General features: G+C 38.6%; 1 protein-coding gene across 9 annotated transcripts in view; it reads right to left on the bottom strand.

Moving 5' to 3' along the window:
* The window catches only part of intu (inturned planar cell polarity protein), a 117,862-nt gene that overhangs the window by 39,484 nt on the left and 61,312 nt on the right, over positions 1-17,066 (bottom strand). For 7 of the 9 annotated variants that reach the window (XM_063046550.1, XM_063046549.1, XM_063046547.1 and 4 more), the window contains 2 exons: positions 14,287-14,372; positions 1,972-2,181 (listed from right to left, as the gene is read on the bottom strand). In XM_063046550.1, coding sequence (XP_062902620.1) covers positions 1,972-2,181; positions 14,287-14,372 — 296 coding nt within the window. The remainder of the gene's footprint in view (positions 1-1,971; positions 2,182-14,286; positions 14,373-17,066) is intronic. The other 2 variants (XM_063046551.1, XM_063046552.1) reach the window with 2 other exon arrangements.

The raw sequence follows: 17,066 nt of genomic DNA, 5'->3' as shown, positions 1-17,066 counted from the left end.
ACCAGTAACAATGATATCATCCAGGTAACACAGAGTGCCTGGGCAAACATGCATTTCCTGGTCCATAGCTTTCTGCTTTATTCAGGAGTATAGGTGCAGATGCTACTCCAAAAATAAGCCTATTATAACAATAGTGTCCTTTGTGAGTGTTTATGGTGAGAAACACTTTGGACTGTTCTTCCATTTCCATCTGTAGGTAGGCCTGAGCTAAGTCCACTTTGCTGAATTGTTTTCCTCCAGAAAGGTTTGCAAAGATATCTTCTATTCTGGGCAAGAGGGCATTGATCTGCTTTCAATACTGAGTTGATAGTGACCTTAAAATCACCACAGATCCTGACAGACCCATCCTTTTTGGCAACTGAGAGCACTGGTATTGTCCATGGGCTCCTCTCAATCTTGGAAATAATTCCTTCAGCCTCCATGTGATCTAGCTCACTGGCTACTTTATCATGGATGGTATAAGGTACAAGACGGGGTTTACTAAACTTGGGTGTGGCATTTTCATTAAACACTATTTTTACCTTGATATGTTTGAGTTTTCCCAATGCTATCCTTGAACACTGCTGTGGCATCATCCAGTTCCTTCCTTAATTTGCTGTCAGTTGACTCTACTGCAGTGAATGTGCCATGCAAATACTGGATGGATCTCTAATCAAGTTGTAGTTGTCTCAGCCAATTGTGACTCCACAATGCTGGCCCTCCTATTTTCACCAAATGCAAGTCCAATGTGGCTATTTGGTTGTTGTATTTCACTGTTAGAAATGTCCTTCCCAAAGAAGTAATAATTTCTCCAGTATAAATTCTTAGTTGGATACTTGCAGGCTTCAGTTCAGTATCTTTGAAATGCTGTTCAAACTCATTCTGTAGAATGACTAAAACCAGTCAAGCCAGTGTCCAATTCCATTTTAATTAATTTGCTGGTGTTAAGCCATATTGCTTGTCTCTTGTTAGCTTTCACATTGTAAGTCTCAAGGCTATCCAATCCTGTCTTGCTTTCATCATTATCAGATTTTTCATTCACTGCATGCAGATCAGTGGTCGTTTTGAAACTGCAACTTTTCCTCTTCCCTTTGGGTCTGTTTAGATGTTGCAATTTTGTTCACACTCACTTACATTGTTGACTGAAATTCAGGGGCTGCTGTTCAGGTAAAGGTGTGGACTCTGTCTGCTGTTTCCATTAATACAGTGATTTCAACTGCTCTTTTCAATGTAAGTTGTGCTTTTATCTAAAATTCCACAAACTAAATGATTTCTCAGTGCACCATTAAGCCCATCACTGAACTGACAATGCTCTATCTCTAATTCAGCACGTGTGCTGAAATAGACTCCCCCTTCTTTTGATTCCACTTAAGGAACACTTAGGTATGCTTAGTAAAGAATTCTGCAATCAACAATGGTTTCATTTATAAATATTCACGCATTACATTCATGATCTCAGCAAAGCTCATTTTGGCTAATTTGGATGAAGCAGTTACAACAACTAAACAAACCATAGGCTTTTCTACCTGGAATGCAGTGCCTGACAGAGTGGTTGTAACTGTGCATTTAAGAAGTGTCTAGATGAATATTTGCATTTCCTAGGCATAGAAGGCTAGAGACCAAGTGCTGGATGGTGGGATTAATACAGAAGGGTGCCCACTGGTCAGTACTAACGGGTTGGATCAAATGGCATGTTGCCATGTTGTACAATTCAATGACTCTAAAAACAGAATGCTAATAAAATTTTATCAATATATTTATTTGAACCATTAATTCATTTTACTCTGCTATTTTCACTCTACTCTGTGTAATAGGTATGTTCTTTGGAATATTGCTAAATTGTTCCTGGTTTTGTGGCTAACAACTACCAAGATATTGCATTTAGTTGCAGCCTATTTGTAGAAGATAAATCCAATTTTAATCAAAAAAAAAAGCCGTTGTTCATGGCAATAATATCTTCCATATACATTTTTGAAAGGATTATTGACATACCTCTTCCTTGGAGTTTTCAGATTCCACCTTTAAAGTTAAATACATTACAATATGAGAAACATTTCCAATATCCGTTTGGAGATCTACAGTGTCTTGACCCCATACAAGTTTCACTAGATTGGCATCAGTGGGAACTGGTTTAGCAATGTGTTCAAAAGCCATGTCAGTTTGTACTTCATCACGGCTTAAGGTTTCAAATGTGAGTTTCACCTGTTAAGAGCCACATTAAAGAAATATTAAAATTGCTTATGGGAAAGAACATTAGAAGTGAAATAATTAGATATATCATAGAAAATAGGCTAACTCTATTCCCATGGTTTTGAAAATACCTCCTTTGTAGTGTACAGTTTATTCCCTTTTGAAGTTTTTAATTAAAAACAAAATGCTAGAAATACTATGGGTTTTGTAGAGAGAGAAAAGGGTAATATTTTTGATCGGGACCTTTCATCAGGACTGCTTGTGGAAGTTCTTAATGCTGTATGAAGATGTGCTTCGCCTATTAGAACCGGACATTGTGAATTATGAAATATACTGTTCTTGATTTTTCATCCAATTTAGAAATACAAAAGGCCAGTGAAGGTAGTGATCACTGGCCAATATGTTCCTGGTCTTACCACAAAATCTTTGGAATACGGGAAGAAACTGGAGTACTTGGAGGCATCTATGCACCCAGAGGTGGAACGTGCAAAATCTACTCAGGCAGCCCCCAAAGTCAGAATCAGACAGTACGGGGAAGGTAACTGACCTGTTGGCCTGGGACCAGAAGAAGGCAGGAAAGTGAATGGATTTAATTAAGATAGCAGTGGCATTTCTCGGTATGCTGGAAGTAAAGGAAAGGTGGCAACAACAGTAAAAGAGGCACTGCAGCATGTTTGTCAAATCCTCTCACCTGGAAACTATATTAAAATATTATTTCTGAGTTTCTGACCAATTTAGCCAAACAGAAATAATAATGCTATATACAGGACTTAATCTTGCTCCTAATACTTAAAAAAGCACCTCGGAAGAAAGACATTCATTAGATTTTCAAGTTGACTATCAAAAAAAAAAGGTTTGCTGACTCACAAAGCTACTCCCCATTTCAGACACGAGATGATCTGCAGATGCTGCCTGACCTTCTGAGCTCTTCCAACAGTTTGTGTTTTGTGCCTTGGATTTAAAGCATATTTCCATAGATGCTGCCTGACCTGCTAAGTTCCTCCAGCATTTTGTGTTTCATCCCTTCTCATTTCATACTCCTGTTTATGAGGCTACAGGGTGTCAAAGGACTGAGGAGCATGGATTTAATGCTTCAGTTTTATTGATATTAACTCAGGTAAAGATGCAGACAACAGCATTCACCTATATCCTGTTCTGCACATTACCCTAACTCCTTTTTCATTGTGTTCCCCAAGTCTATTCTAACATAAAACTCCTCACATCAACTTACCCTAAAGGTAAATCTGTCTTTTTCAGCAAACCACTCCTTCTCCATCAACGCCCATGAAATGCAGGAGGAACTCAGCAGGCCAGGCAGCATCTATGGAAAAGAGTAAACAGCTGAAGGGTCTTGGCCCAAAACGTCGACTGCTTACTCTTTTCCATAGATGCTGCCTGGTTTCTGAGTTCCTCCAGCATTTAGTGTGCGTTGCTTTGAATTTCCAGCATCTGCAGATTTTGTTGTGTTTGTCCATACATTTTTGTCTGTTCAACCACCACAGACATTCAATGAAAAGTCTTGCCTCTCCCAAATATCACCCTTATCAAAGCTATCTATCCATTTTCTCTATATACTTCATGGCTTTCACTTGTACATCTCTTTTATTGCTTCCCTACAGAACAGAAAACAGTACAAAAGAAAGTTAGAACCGAAATTTCCACTTCCCCCACCTCACATCTGATATGGACTGAATTCTAAGATTCTGATGCCAGCATGGTCATCATTAATGTGGATTACAGCTGCCTGTTGACAAAATTCAACATCATCTAGTACTGATTCATATGTACATGAAGTTAACAGTGAATGAATAATGATTATGTGCACAATTGATGGCATAATAGTGCAGCAAGTAAAGCTTTACCATTGTGCTTTCCATTATGCACAGTTCTCACAGATCCAGCGACCAGATTTAATCCTGATCTCCTTTGCTATCAGTTTGGGGTTTGCACATGCAATAAAATGGGTTTCCTCCATGTGTTCCAGCTTTCTTTTGCATCTTGGACATGTAGGCTGCAAGGTTAATTGGTCACTGTAAATTGCCCCTGATGAATAGCTGAGTGGTAACTCTTTGGGGAGATGATTGGAATGTGGAAAGGATAAAAATTGAGACTGGTGTAAATGGATCCTTAGTAGTTGACAAGGATTCCATGGGAAAAAGGGCCTGTCTCCGTGCTGTGTATAATGCTGATGTTAACCTATGAATAATGTTTCTTTACCAGATCTAATCATAGCTTGGAGTCCTGCAGGCTTTCACAAGTAAACCAGAATGTGCAACAGGAAGATGATATCTAAGGAGATGTGTTATATAAAATGTGCATCCCCAGAAGACTCATGCTTATCATTTGTAAGGTACTCATACATTGATGGATTTGGCAAGAAAGGTAATGGGGTTTGACTTCACAACTCAAAGAACAAAGCTGTTTGTGGAGATATGGGCACCAAAGAGAAAAGTCCATGTCAGAGGTTGCAAATCACTCTGAGCTCTCTTGAACAAATGCTCTAATAGGTAGTATTCTATGTTTAGGGAATTTATCTCCACAGGTTTCCAAATAGCTTCAGTTAAGAAAGTGTGTCACATGGTCTGGCAAGGAATCAATTATGACCTGAATTTCTTAATGGCAATTACCTGCAAGTATTTTAGCTCTTATCTAATGACACCATACTTCCATGTACAGTTAAAATTCCAGCTTTCTAATGAGTACCATATTGAAATTAACAATCCACGTCAACAGGGGATGTCCCACCTGCGAGTGATACAGTAATGTTAAGTCTGAGTTTGAAAGGTTGGGTTTCTAATGCATTTAGTACCCACCAACTCCTAATTCCATTTGGACAAAGGAGCGAAATTTCTTGTGACACTAACTCTAGTGAAACACCATTAATAGTACTGCTATCACTCAGTTAACTCTAGATTGTTCCCCCCTCCCCCTTTGGCTCTTCACCACCTTTAATTTTGAAAAAAAAAATCTTTTTTTTTCAAATCAAGCTTTAGTCACTCTCTTCTGATCTCTTATCACCAATCTCCATTTTCCAAGTACCTACTAACAAAGTAGGTACAATTATTTTATCTTAAGTATTCAATATGCAAATGGAAAATGTTGTAAATTATATTAAACTGAGCAGTTCAGCATAACAGAATGAACAGATTTGCAAAAGACAGCTTTATGAGCATTGCTACCTTGTATCTTGAGAACTAGATATTCTCTTCAATTTATCCTAGATAGGCAATTCGATTTTGCGTAATGCTCTCCATTGGTCAGGGTTGACGATGGATGTTGCATCCCAGCTATCTGCATCAAAGTCGATACGCAAGCCAGGGCAGTATGATATGGAGAGAGCAGACTGTTGCCTATGCATCAGATTTCCCCTCTCCATGCAGCTGATGAATCCAAGGGACTTATACAGTTTGGCATCAGTGGTGTGGCAGGAGTTGTCAGTCAGTGTTGAATTCAACGCAGGACTGCCTTAGGGACTCCAGCTCCGGATTATTTCCTTGAGGTTTACTCCTGAAGCCTTCCCCATCAATGAGTATAGCTGCAAGGCAGTGGAGGTTGAGATCAGAGTTTTCCTTCTCCAAGATGAGCTACCAACCTCAGCTGATGAGCCCCATCTGCCCACAGTGACTGGTTTAAGGCGCCACTAACTCTCCTGTCAGTAGAAGAGGGTCTGCTGGGTTTAGTAACTAAGTCACATGTGAAAGCTAATAGCTAGACTTAGTTGTCAGAAGATATTTGAGATGTGCGCCATGGGAGCACTTAATAGGTAGTGGGAGCTTATCTCCATTAACCCCCATTGGCTATGACAGCCTTTAGGAACCTTGATTTTGTGACAGCACAAGTAATAAGTGTTAATGAGTAATTAGTAGTTAATCATTTATTTACAATAGAATATTAAAATTTAATTTAAAAAATGATACACAAAAGTCTCTAATTTAAAATTTATAAATGTGAATGACATTGTTTATTTCTACAAGTGAATAACTATGACAGTCATCTTCAAGAAAGGGTGGAGTAAGTACAGGAATCAGTCTTGATTTATTGTCCAATAGAAGAAAAAATAAAAACTTGTAAAACTGTGTTAAATACAAATTAATATTTTAGGTTAAAATAAGTTTCATTTAAATGAAGTTGCAGTATTAAATTTAATCACATCTGTACAAATTTTCTGTTTGATTGAAAAGCCATAGCCTCACAAGCATTAATAAAAGCTGGCATATGCTCTGCTGCTCAGTAAGAACGTAACATCTTTAGCAGGAACTCTAGTTAATCTAAATTGTGCAGTACTGATTACATTCATAATTGAGAGGAGATTTGATAGTGGTATACTAAGTTAGGAGGGGTATAGATAGGGTAAATGCAAGCACGCTTTTTCTACTGAGGATGGGTGGGACTGCAACTAGAGGTCATGGGTTAAGGGTGAAAGGTGAAAAGTTTAAAGGGAATATGAAGGTAAACAACTTCACTCAGAGGATTGAGAGTGTGTGGAATGAACTGCCAGCACAAATGGTACATGCACGATTGATTTCAATGCTTAGGAGAAGCTTGGATAGGTACACGGATGGTAGGCATATGGAGGGCTTTTTGCTGGTGTAGGTCGATGGAAGTTGGCAGTTTTAAATGGTCTGGCATGGACTAGGTCGGTCGAAGGGTCTGTTTCTGTGCTGTAATTTTTTTATGACTCTTTGACCCTAAAATGAGTCCAGCTCTCTCATTATTAGATCTCTCTATTTCTATGACACTATTACTGAGAAATACTAACTTAAATATGACAACCAGTTTATCCAGAAAAGAGGTTGAATTTTAAATCTCACTAAATCACTAAGGATTAAAACAACAACTGTTTTGTAAAACTTAACACAACCAATGTGATCTTATATCATTAATGAATTGATTTTCCATTCTTGTTCCATCGAAGAGTAGCTTTCATTGCTCAAGCAGAGTAAAATTTCAAAAGGAAAATTAAAATTCAGCAAGTGGAATTCCCATAGCTTCAGCTGTAGACTGAGTAGTTGATCTATATTTGTCTTCTATTTTCTTTTGTCTTTTATGTACTCTATTAACCTCATTCTTTTTTCGTCTTTGCTTAATGTTAACAATGTCAACAGATTTTATTTTTGCATTATTTTCATTTAAATCTCTACAACTATCCTTTCTTTTGTACATTTCCTACTATTTCCATTTTTTCCAGAACTTACTACCTTCTCTACAACTATGTTATTTATTTTCCCATGGAAAATTGTAGCCAGATTAGTATGGACCATTGCAACAATATGACAGTTATAAAGTGAATCAAATCTTTTCCTGAATGTTGAAGGGAAGTGAATGATAGGAGATTAGGGGACACTGCTGAGGCTTAAAAAAATGCTACCTATTTGACATTGGTGAAGAGCTACCATAATTGTTGAAGAAATACCATCACAATTACACTTAATTATTTTGCTTGTTAGCACTTAAAATGTGCTGTAAGGAAGACCCATTAATGTTTATGAAGTTAAATAAAGCTCATAGGTTGCTTTGTTTCATTTTCAAAATTATTAATTAAGAAAATTCAGGAGAATTGAATATATTGCAAATGAAATACTGCAACTTTCAGTTGTGTTAAACTTCCATTAAATTTACTGGTAGTAACTTGACTAAGTACTTATCTTTTACATGTAAAGCTCAATCCAGTTTAACTACTTTTAAGACCTTAAAAATGATATATGAAGCCAATCTCAGATGAGATATACAGGTACAGTATATGAAAAATAGAACTATTTAAGGGAAAGGGGATCTGTTAGTTTATTTTCAACGGTGGGGAAAATGAAAGACACAATGACAGAATATCTTAAAAAGAATAGAATTGAACAGAGTCAGCATGAACTGACATGATTGGCTAATTATATGCAGCTTTATTCAAATTACCCAAGGACATAATTGCCATAGGATGAATACAGTGAAGCTTCACGAGTCTGGTTTCAGGAATGCTGGGTTTGACATAGGAGGAGATAGTAGACCACAGCTGTATTTTCCAGAGTTTAAAAAATGTGAGAACACATTTTTGAAATTTACAGAATTCTTATAGGGCTCTACAGCCTGGCTGCAAGGAGCATGGTTCACCTGTCCGAGAATCAAGAACTAGTCTCAGAATAAGACGTGGTGAAGGGAAATTTCTTTAGAGGGTGGTGAACCTTTGGACTTCTCTACCTTATAGGTTTAAAGGAGCTTGTTATTTAATCCATCCAAATCAGAGCCAGATAGATTTCTGTACATTAACAGATTCAAAGGATAGTACTGGAAAATACGTTTGAAAGAGTATAGCCACATCAGTTCGTATTTCGGAAGGCAAAAGGCAAATCTAGTCATGTATGTTGGACTTACAAGACAAAAGCAAGGGTAACGTGTCAAATTAAAAATAATAATTTATTAATTTACGAGATGTGGATGTTTTTGGGAAGATCAGGATTTATTTTCATGCTTAATTGTCAACAATCCACCCCAAGAAGGTAATGGGTGTGGCTTGGTTGTTGAACCAACTCTTGAATCACCGCAATGTTGAAGAGTAAATATTCCACGGTGCTCCTAAGTAGAAGGTTGCATATTTTTATCCTGTAAGAATCCTATGACATATTTCTGAGCCTGGACTTGGAAACTGGGAGTTATTTGGAGAAGAACTGATGAAAGGTAATCAACCAAAAATGTTAGTACTGCTTCCCTATTTAACGATCTGCAGAGTATTTCCTGTATCTTCTGTCATTGTTTCAAAAAGAGAACCAGTTTTGAATCAAATAAACTTTGAAGCTAATTTAGGTAGAGAAAAAAATTGTTCACACTTCAATAAGTTCAAAAAAATAATGTTCTTCACAGATTGCAGAACTCTTCTATTAATAACAGTGCATCCAAACAATTTAGAATAAAACATGAATGAAAATGTGCACTTCATTGAGACACAGCTCTTCAACGTGCAGTTTAGAAGAGTATTTTAAAGGTGATTTTCCCCAAACAAAGTGTGTCATGATTGAACTTCTACTTTAGAATGATAGTAGAGAAAACAAATTGGGAAACTCCACTGATTACATTTGAAAACCACTGAGTACTTCATCTGTCTACGCTTCAAAAAAGGCATCTTTGAAATATACAAAAATACACAAACAGATGGAACAAAAAATATGTTACAAGCCTGGAAAACACAGTCTGAGATACTTCAAAGGATTGATTTCACTGCCAGATTTCACAGAACAGAGTTAAATTTGGTATTTAACAATCAACATAATTAATAGTTTTGGAAGCATTAATGACCGTATCAAGTCTTATTGAAACAAACTAGCAAATACAGTGCTGTTATCAGTTTCTAATTATCATTTGGAAAAGGTCAACAAAAAGCACCATCTATAGTATTTTCTGCATCAAGAATGCAGGTAAACAAATGAACTCCCTTAATATTTTGCACAAATGATTCAATATTACATATTTTATATTAGTGATTCTTAAGTGAAAGAACAACAAAATTGAGAATCACAAAATCAAAGGAAATAAACTTCTAAATGATGACACAATGATCCCCAAGTTACAACATTAACTTTTGCTATGTCATTTTGTAAATGCTTTATTTGCACTCAGCTTTCCAATGACAGCAAGTAATAATAATGTAATTTATTTCAAGGCTGGTTTTAAATAAGAGCATAGAAACATAGTAAACCTCAGCACAGTACAGGCTCTTTGGCCCACAAAGCTGTGCTGCACACGTCCTTACCAGAGAAATTACTTAGGGTTACCCATAGCCCTCTATTTTTCTAAGCTCCATGTACCTATCCAGGAGTCTCTGAAAAGACCCTATCATATCTGCCTCCACCACCGTCGCCGGCAGCCTATTCCACGCACTCACCATTCTCTGTGTAAAAAAAAACTTACCCCTGACATCTCCTCTGTACCTTCTTCCAAACACCTTAAAACTGTGCCCTCTTGTGCTAGCCATTTCAGCTCTGGGAAAATGTCTCTAACTATCCACACGATCAATGCCTCTCATCATCTTCTATACCTCTATCAGGTCACCTCTCATCCTCTGTCACTCCAAGGAGAAAAGGCAGAGTTCACTCAACCTATTCTCATAAGGCATGCTCCCCAATCCAGACAACATCCTTGTAAATCTCCTCTGCACCCTTTCTATGGTTTCCACATCCTTCCTGTAGTGAGGTGACCAGAACTGAGCACAGTACTCCAAGTGGGGTCTGACCAGGGTCCTATACATGTGCAACATTACCTCTTGGCTCCTAAACTCAACCCCATGATTGGTGACGGCCAATGCACCGTACGCCTTCTTAACCACAGAGTCAACCTGCGTAGCAGCTTTGAGTTCGATGGATTCAGACCCCAAGATCCCTCTGATCCTCCACTCTGCCAAGAGTCTTACCACTAATACTATATTCTATATTAATACCATTAATATTACATCATATTTGACCTACCAAATGAACTACTTCACACTTATGTGGGTTGAACTCCATCTGCCACTTCTCAGCCCAGTTTTGTATCCCATCAATGTCCCGTTGTAACCTCTGACAGCCCTTCACATATCCACAACAGCCCCAACCTTTGTGTCATCAGCAAATTTAGTAACCCATCCCTTCACTTCCTCAGCCAGCTCATTTATAAAAATCACAAAGAGCAGGGGGTCCCAGAACTGATCCCTGAGGCACACCATTGGTCACCGACTTCCATGCAGAATATGCCCCGTCTACAATCACTCTTTGGCTTCTGTGAGCAAGCCAGTTCTGAATCCACAAAGCAATGTCTCCTTGGATCCCATGCCTCCTTATTCCATATACACTACATCCACTGCCCTACCTTCATCAATGTGTTTAGTCACATCCTCAAAAAAATTCAATCAGGCTCGTAATCCATGACCTGCCTTTGACAAAGGCATGCTGACTATTCCTAATCATATTATGCCTCTCCAAATGTTCATAAATCCCACCCCTCAGAATCTTCTCCATCAACTTACCAACCACTGAAATAAGACTCACTGGTCTATAATTTCCTGGGCTATCTCTACCCCCTTTCTTGAATAAAGGAACAACATCTACAAACCTCCCATCCTCTGGAACCTCTCCCGTCCCCATTGACGATGCAAAGATCATTGCCAGAGGCTCAGCAATCTCCTCCCTCGCCTCCCACAGTAGCCTGGGGTACATCTCATCTGGTCTTGGTGACTTATCCAACTTGATGCTTTCCAAAAGCTCCAGCACATCCTCTTTCTTAATATCTATATGCTCAAGCTTTTCAGTCCGCTGTTGTAAGTCATCCTTACAATCACCAAGATCCTTTTCCATAGTGAATACTGATGCAAAGTATTCATTTAGTACCTCTGCTGTCTCCTCTGGTTCCATACACACTTTTCTACTGTCACACTTGATTGGTCCTATTATCTCACGTCTTATCCTCTTGCTCTTCACATACTTGTAGAATGCCTTGGTTTTCCTGAATCCTGTCTGCCAAGGCCTTCTCATGGCCCCTTCTGGCTCTCCTAATTTCATTCTTAAACTTCTTCCTGCTAGCCTTCTATTCTTCTAGACCTCTATCATTACCTAGTTTTTTGGCTTTTCGTAAGCTTTTCTTTTCTTCTTGACTAGATTTACAACAGCCTTTGTACACTACGGTTCCTGTACCCTACCATTCTTTCCCTGTCTCACTTGCAAGTACCTATGCAGAACTCCACGCAAATATCCCCTGAACATTTGCCATATTTCTTCTGTACATTTTCCTAAGATCATCAGTTCCCAATTTATGCTTCCAAGTTCTTGCCTGATAGCCTCGTATTTCCCCTTACTCCAATTAAGCACTTTCCTAACTTGTCTGTTCCTATCCCTCTCCAATGCTATGGTAAAGGAGATAGAATTGTGATCACTATCTCCAAAATGCTCTCATTTCCCAATACCAGATCAAGTACAGCCTCTCCTCTTGTAGGCTTATCTACATATTGTGTCAAGAAACCTTCCTCAGCGCACCTACCAAACTCCCCCCCATTCAAACCCCTTGCTCTAGGGAGATGCCAATCAATATTTGGGAAATTAAAATCTCCCATCACGACAACCCTGTTATTATTACATCTTTCCAGAATCTGTCTCCCTATCTGCTCCTCGATGTTCCTGATACTATTGAGTGGTCTATAAAAAACACCGAGTAGAGTTATTGACCCCTTCCTGTTCCTAACTTACACCCACAGAGACTCCGTAGACAATCCCTCCATGACTTTCTCCTTTTCTGCAGCCATGACACTATCTCTGATCAACAGTGCCACGCCACCACCTCTTTTGCCTCCCTCCCTGTCCTTTCTGAAACATCTAAAGCGTGGCACTCTTAAGCTATTCCTGCCCTGAGCCATCCAAGTCTCTGTAATGGTTACAACATCATAGCTCCAAGTACTGATCCACACTCTAAGCTCATCCACTTTGTTCATAATTATCATTGAATAAAATAAACTTCAAAAAGCTAGATGCCAGAGTTTAAAAACAGACCAAATTGTCTATAGAAATCTGGTACTCTGAGAGTTATAGCAGCTCAGGTCAGAGCTGCTGTTTCACAGATCCAGTGACCAGAGTTCTGACTTCTGGTGTTGTCTGTGGTATCTGCACTTTCTCTGGGTGCTCAAATTTCTTCCCACACACTGAAGGCATGTGGGTGATAGATCAACTGGCCACAGTTAATTACCCCTAGTGTTCAGGTGAGTGGTAAAATCTGGGAGGGGAAGAGGAGAATGTGGGAAGAATTAAAATGAGATTAGTGTTGGTGCGTGCTTAATATTTGGAATAGAAACCGAAAAGTTGCTAAAACTCAGTAAGTCAGGAAGCATCCCTTCAATGGAACTTGAACCATTAACTATTTCTCTTTCCACTAATACTGCCTGACCTGCTGACTTTTTAACCAGCATTTTCTGCTTTATCTTATGCTTCCAGCATATGGAATTATTTTTTAAATTTTCATTTACACTTGATGGTTGGTGTGGACATTTTGATGAGGGGGCCTGTTTGTGTGTGCTATGACTGTACGAGTTCCAATGCATGTGGAGAAAATCCCTGCAGACTGGATAAAGGGATAAAACAAAAACAATGCATTTCCATTGAAAATGCTGAGAAAAATGTTATTTTTCACTAATGTAGATATTATAGAATAATTTTAGTTCAGCACCCTTAAAAATTCTTCCAGATTTAACATGATGGAGGGTGAAAATACGCCATAACAATGGAATTGTGTAAAATGAAATTGGACCTACCCGAGCAACACTTTGGCCCCTGATCACATCTGAGTATTCCCTACATTTTCTGTTTTATATTAAAAAGGTCAGGTTTTTTACTTATCCTTTCAATTTTCTCTCTCTTAAGTCAATTTCTACTCCTATGTATTTTGTTTCCTGTATTCAATTGGAAACTTAACTCATCCACTCTAACTAGTGTTTATTTGCCTCTCAATCTACTGCTTATTTCTCAATTTAATTAAAGCAATATGCAGTTGATTATCCTGATCTGTTAGGCCCCAGGTGTTCAGCTTCTCTCACTATATCAAATCAAATTTTTAGCAATTGCTACATAACAGTCTAAATCTTAAACATGTAAAAGCTGGTATTGTATAACTTACTCTGAAATGTGTTCAGGGAAGGCTGGCTAATTCTTCATGCACACCAACTCTATTAAACGACTATTGAGACACGAGCATGTTTCCCAATAAGTAGACATCACTCAGTGAGTGTCCAGCAATATTAATAAATTCAACAGAAACACAATTAGATTGTGAAATCACACACCCCAGTAATGTATGAATATAAAGACAATTCAATAAAACAATATTCAAGTTCTATTATCACAAAACTAAAAATTCACTAGAGTGAATTTCTATCTTGACTACAGAGGCTAGACTTCAATTGAATGAACTGTCCTCATGATTATTACTTCAAATATTTCAATGAAATGAAAACTGGATAAGATTTTATAATCTATTGATGGACAATCTACTTCAAATTACTGATAATCACATGCAACCAAATACTCAGATCACTTTATTGTTAACATCTGGGAATTATGTATAAAAAGGGTTCCACAACAAAAAAAAATCAGCATGTTAATCTTATTTTTTCATTCAAAATACCTGGATTGGACCTGGAATACATGATAAGACACGTTCTATGTTCTCAGTGGTTACTTCCACATCATTCACAGCAATCAGAGCATCACCTGATGGAGAGAAGATCTATGTTATTATCTGTGTTACATGTGTAATTTAAAGAAATTTGTGCTGTTGGATAATCAACTGTTAAATTTAATCTTCTCCTATTTTCACCAAATAGGGTTCTAAACAGGCCTTATTATTTTGAAGCAGTACTCAATATGGTCAACAATAGATGGCGTTAATATCCCAATTTGAATGATATACTAGCGTGATGACACTAAGTCTGCTGCCGGCAAATTCTAAACCTCAGAAGAGACTTTAAGCCGCATCTGATTGTGGAAACAGCCATTGTTGAAGTGGGCCAGTGTTAAGAACGGTCAGGCTTTGGCTCAGCAAGCTTTGGTGAGAACAGACGGAGGCTAAGGGTGCTAAGTTGTTTGTTATTATTTGTTTTAATTGTGGAATTTGGGCTTAAAGTTGGAGCCAAAGGTATAACAAACTCAGTGAGTAGAATCTGAGTAAGTGACCCTTGTGAGTGCAAAACTCACAAGGTTTCAGAGAGAGGCACAGATAAGAACAGTTAAGCTATTTTTTATTGTCTGTAAATCGTTAGTCCTTAGTTCAGTGTGGGCAGGATGGTTAAGGTGGTGGAATGCTCCTTCTGTGAGATATGGGATTTCAGGGTACCTGACAGATTCCCAAATGTCTACATCTTCAAGAAGTACACCAAACTTCAGCTCCTGAGTGACAAAGTCAAGGAATTGGAGGTGGAGCTGAATGTACTCAGGACAATCTGTGAGGCTGGAAACCTCAAAGATGAAATTTTTACTGATGTGATCACACCCACAGGGCAGGCTTCAGATAGTAGATGGGTGATCACCAGAAGTAAGGAAGTAAGCAGTCAGTGCAGGGTTCCCCTGTGACCATTCCTCTCAGCAACAAGTATCCCCTTCTTGGATTCTGCTGGGGAGCTGACCTATCAGGGCCCTGCAGCAGCAGCCAGACCAATGGCACTGTGGCTGACTCTGAAGTTCAGCAGGGAAAGGTAAAGTCAGGAAGAGTGATAGTGAAAGGAGGCTCGACAGTTAGGGGGACAGACAGGAGATCCTATGGCTGAGAAAGACGCCAGGATGGTGTGTTGCCTCCCAGGTGCTAGGGTCCAGGATGTCTTGGAACGGCTGCAGAATATTCTCAAGGGGAAGGGTGAGCAGCCAGAAGTCATGGGCACTAATAACATTGGAAGAAAGGGGGAAGAGGTCCTGTACAGAGAATATTGGGAGTTAGGAAAGAGGCTAAGGAACATTACCTTCAATGTAGCATTGTCTGGATTACCCTCAGTGCCACATGCTAGGCAGAGCAGGAATAGGATGATTGTACAGATGAATGAGTGACTGAGGAACTGGGGCAGGGGGCAGGTTTGCAGGTACTTGGATAATTGGGATCTCTTCTGGGACAGGGGTGACCTATATAAGAGGGATGGCTTGCACCGAAGACATAATGTTTGGCTTGTCCACTGAGTCCATATGGGTAAAACTCAAAAATAGGAAGTGTGTAATCACTCTGATGAGATTGTACTACAGAATCCTCCCCCCCACCCCCCGCCCACATAGCCACCGGGATATTGAGGAAAAGGTATGCAGGCTGATTAAGGAAAGGTGTAAAGACAATAGGTTTGTTGTCACAGGAGATTTCGACTTCCCCAATATAAACTAGGACCTTCAGTGGTTTAGACAGGGCAGAACTTCTTGGGTGCATCCAGGATGATTTCATAAATCAACATGTTGATGTTCCACAAAAAACAAAATCTTTTTGCACTTGAATAGCTCATTCTGATAGTATCCTTAACATCAATATTACATTTCTTGTACCTTTGTCTTTCACAAAAAGCATTTGATAAAGTGAAACACAATAAGTTATTTGAAATATTACAGAAAACTCTAGATCTGGATTCCAAAGACCTCCACCTAATCAGAAATCTGTACTGGGAACAAACTGCCGCTGTAAGAATAGATGGAGAAGCGAGTCAGTTTACGAAAATCAAGAGGCGTTAGACAAGGGTGTGTTTTCTCCCCTGATTTATTTAATGTGTACAGTGAAACAATATTACAAAAAACAAGAGACATTTTGGGAATCAAAGTTGGTGGTGAAAACATCAATAATTTCAGATATGCAGATGACACTGTGTTAATTGCAAGTATGGAGGAATAACTACAAAACTTAATTGATATAATTGTTGAAGAAAGTGCAAAAATGGGTCTATCTATCAATTGCAAAAAGACAGAACGTATGGTGATACCCAAAAAGAAGGAGAATCCTATCTGCAGGCTGAGAATAAATGGGGAAGACATAAGTACAGAACTTTTGCTACTTAGGAAGCTGGGTGACATCAGATGACAGGTGCTACTTGGACATCAAAAGAAGAATAGGGATGGCAAAAGACACCTTTATGAGAATGAAGAGTATACTGACCAATACTAAACTAGGGAAGACAACTCGTCTCAGAGTACTGAAATGTTACGTTTATCCAGTTATGTTATATGGCTCAGAATGTTGGACAATATCTAGTAACATGAGGAAACGAACTGAAGCAGCAGATATGTGGTTTTTGAGGAGAATGGAAAGAATATCATGGACAAAACGATTATCTAACAAGGATGTCATGAACAGAGCAAACACAAAAAGAGAAATAATGTATGAGATCATGAAAAGGCAACGTAACTTCATTGGACATGATTAGTAAAGAGGAGTTAGAATGCACG

The sequence above is a fragment of the Mobula hypostoma genome, chromosome 4 (genome assembly GCF_963921235.1).
Source record: "Mobula hypostoma chromosome 4, sMobHyp1.1, whole genome shotgun sequence".
Taxonomy (NCBI): Eukaryota; Metazoa; Chordata; class Chondrichthyes; order Myliobatiformes; family Myliobatidae; genus Mobula; species Mobula hypostoma.
This window is presented reverse-complemented; position numbering and strand designations above follow the sequence as displayed.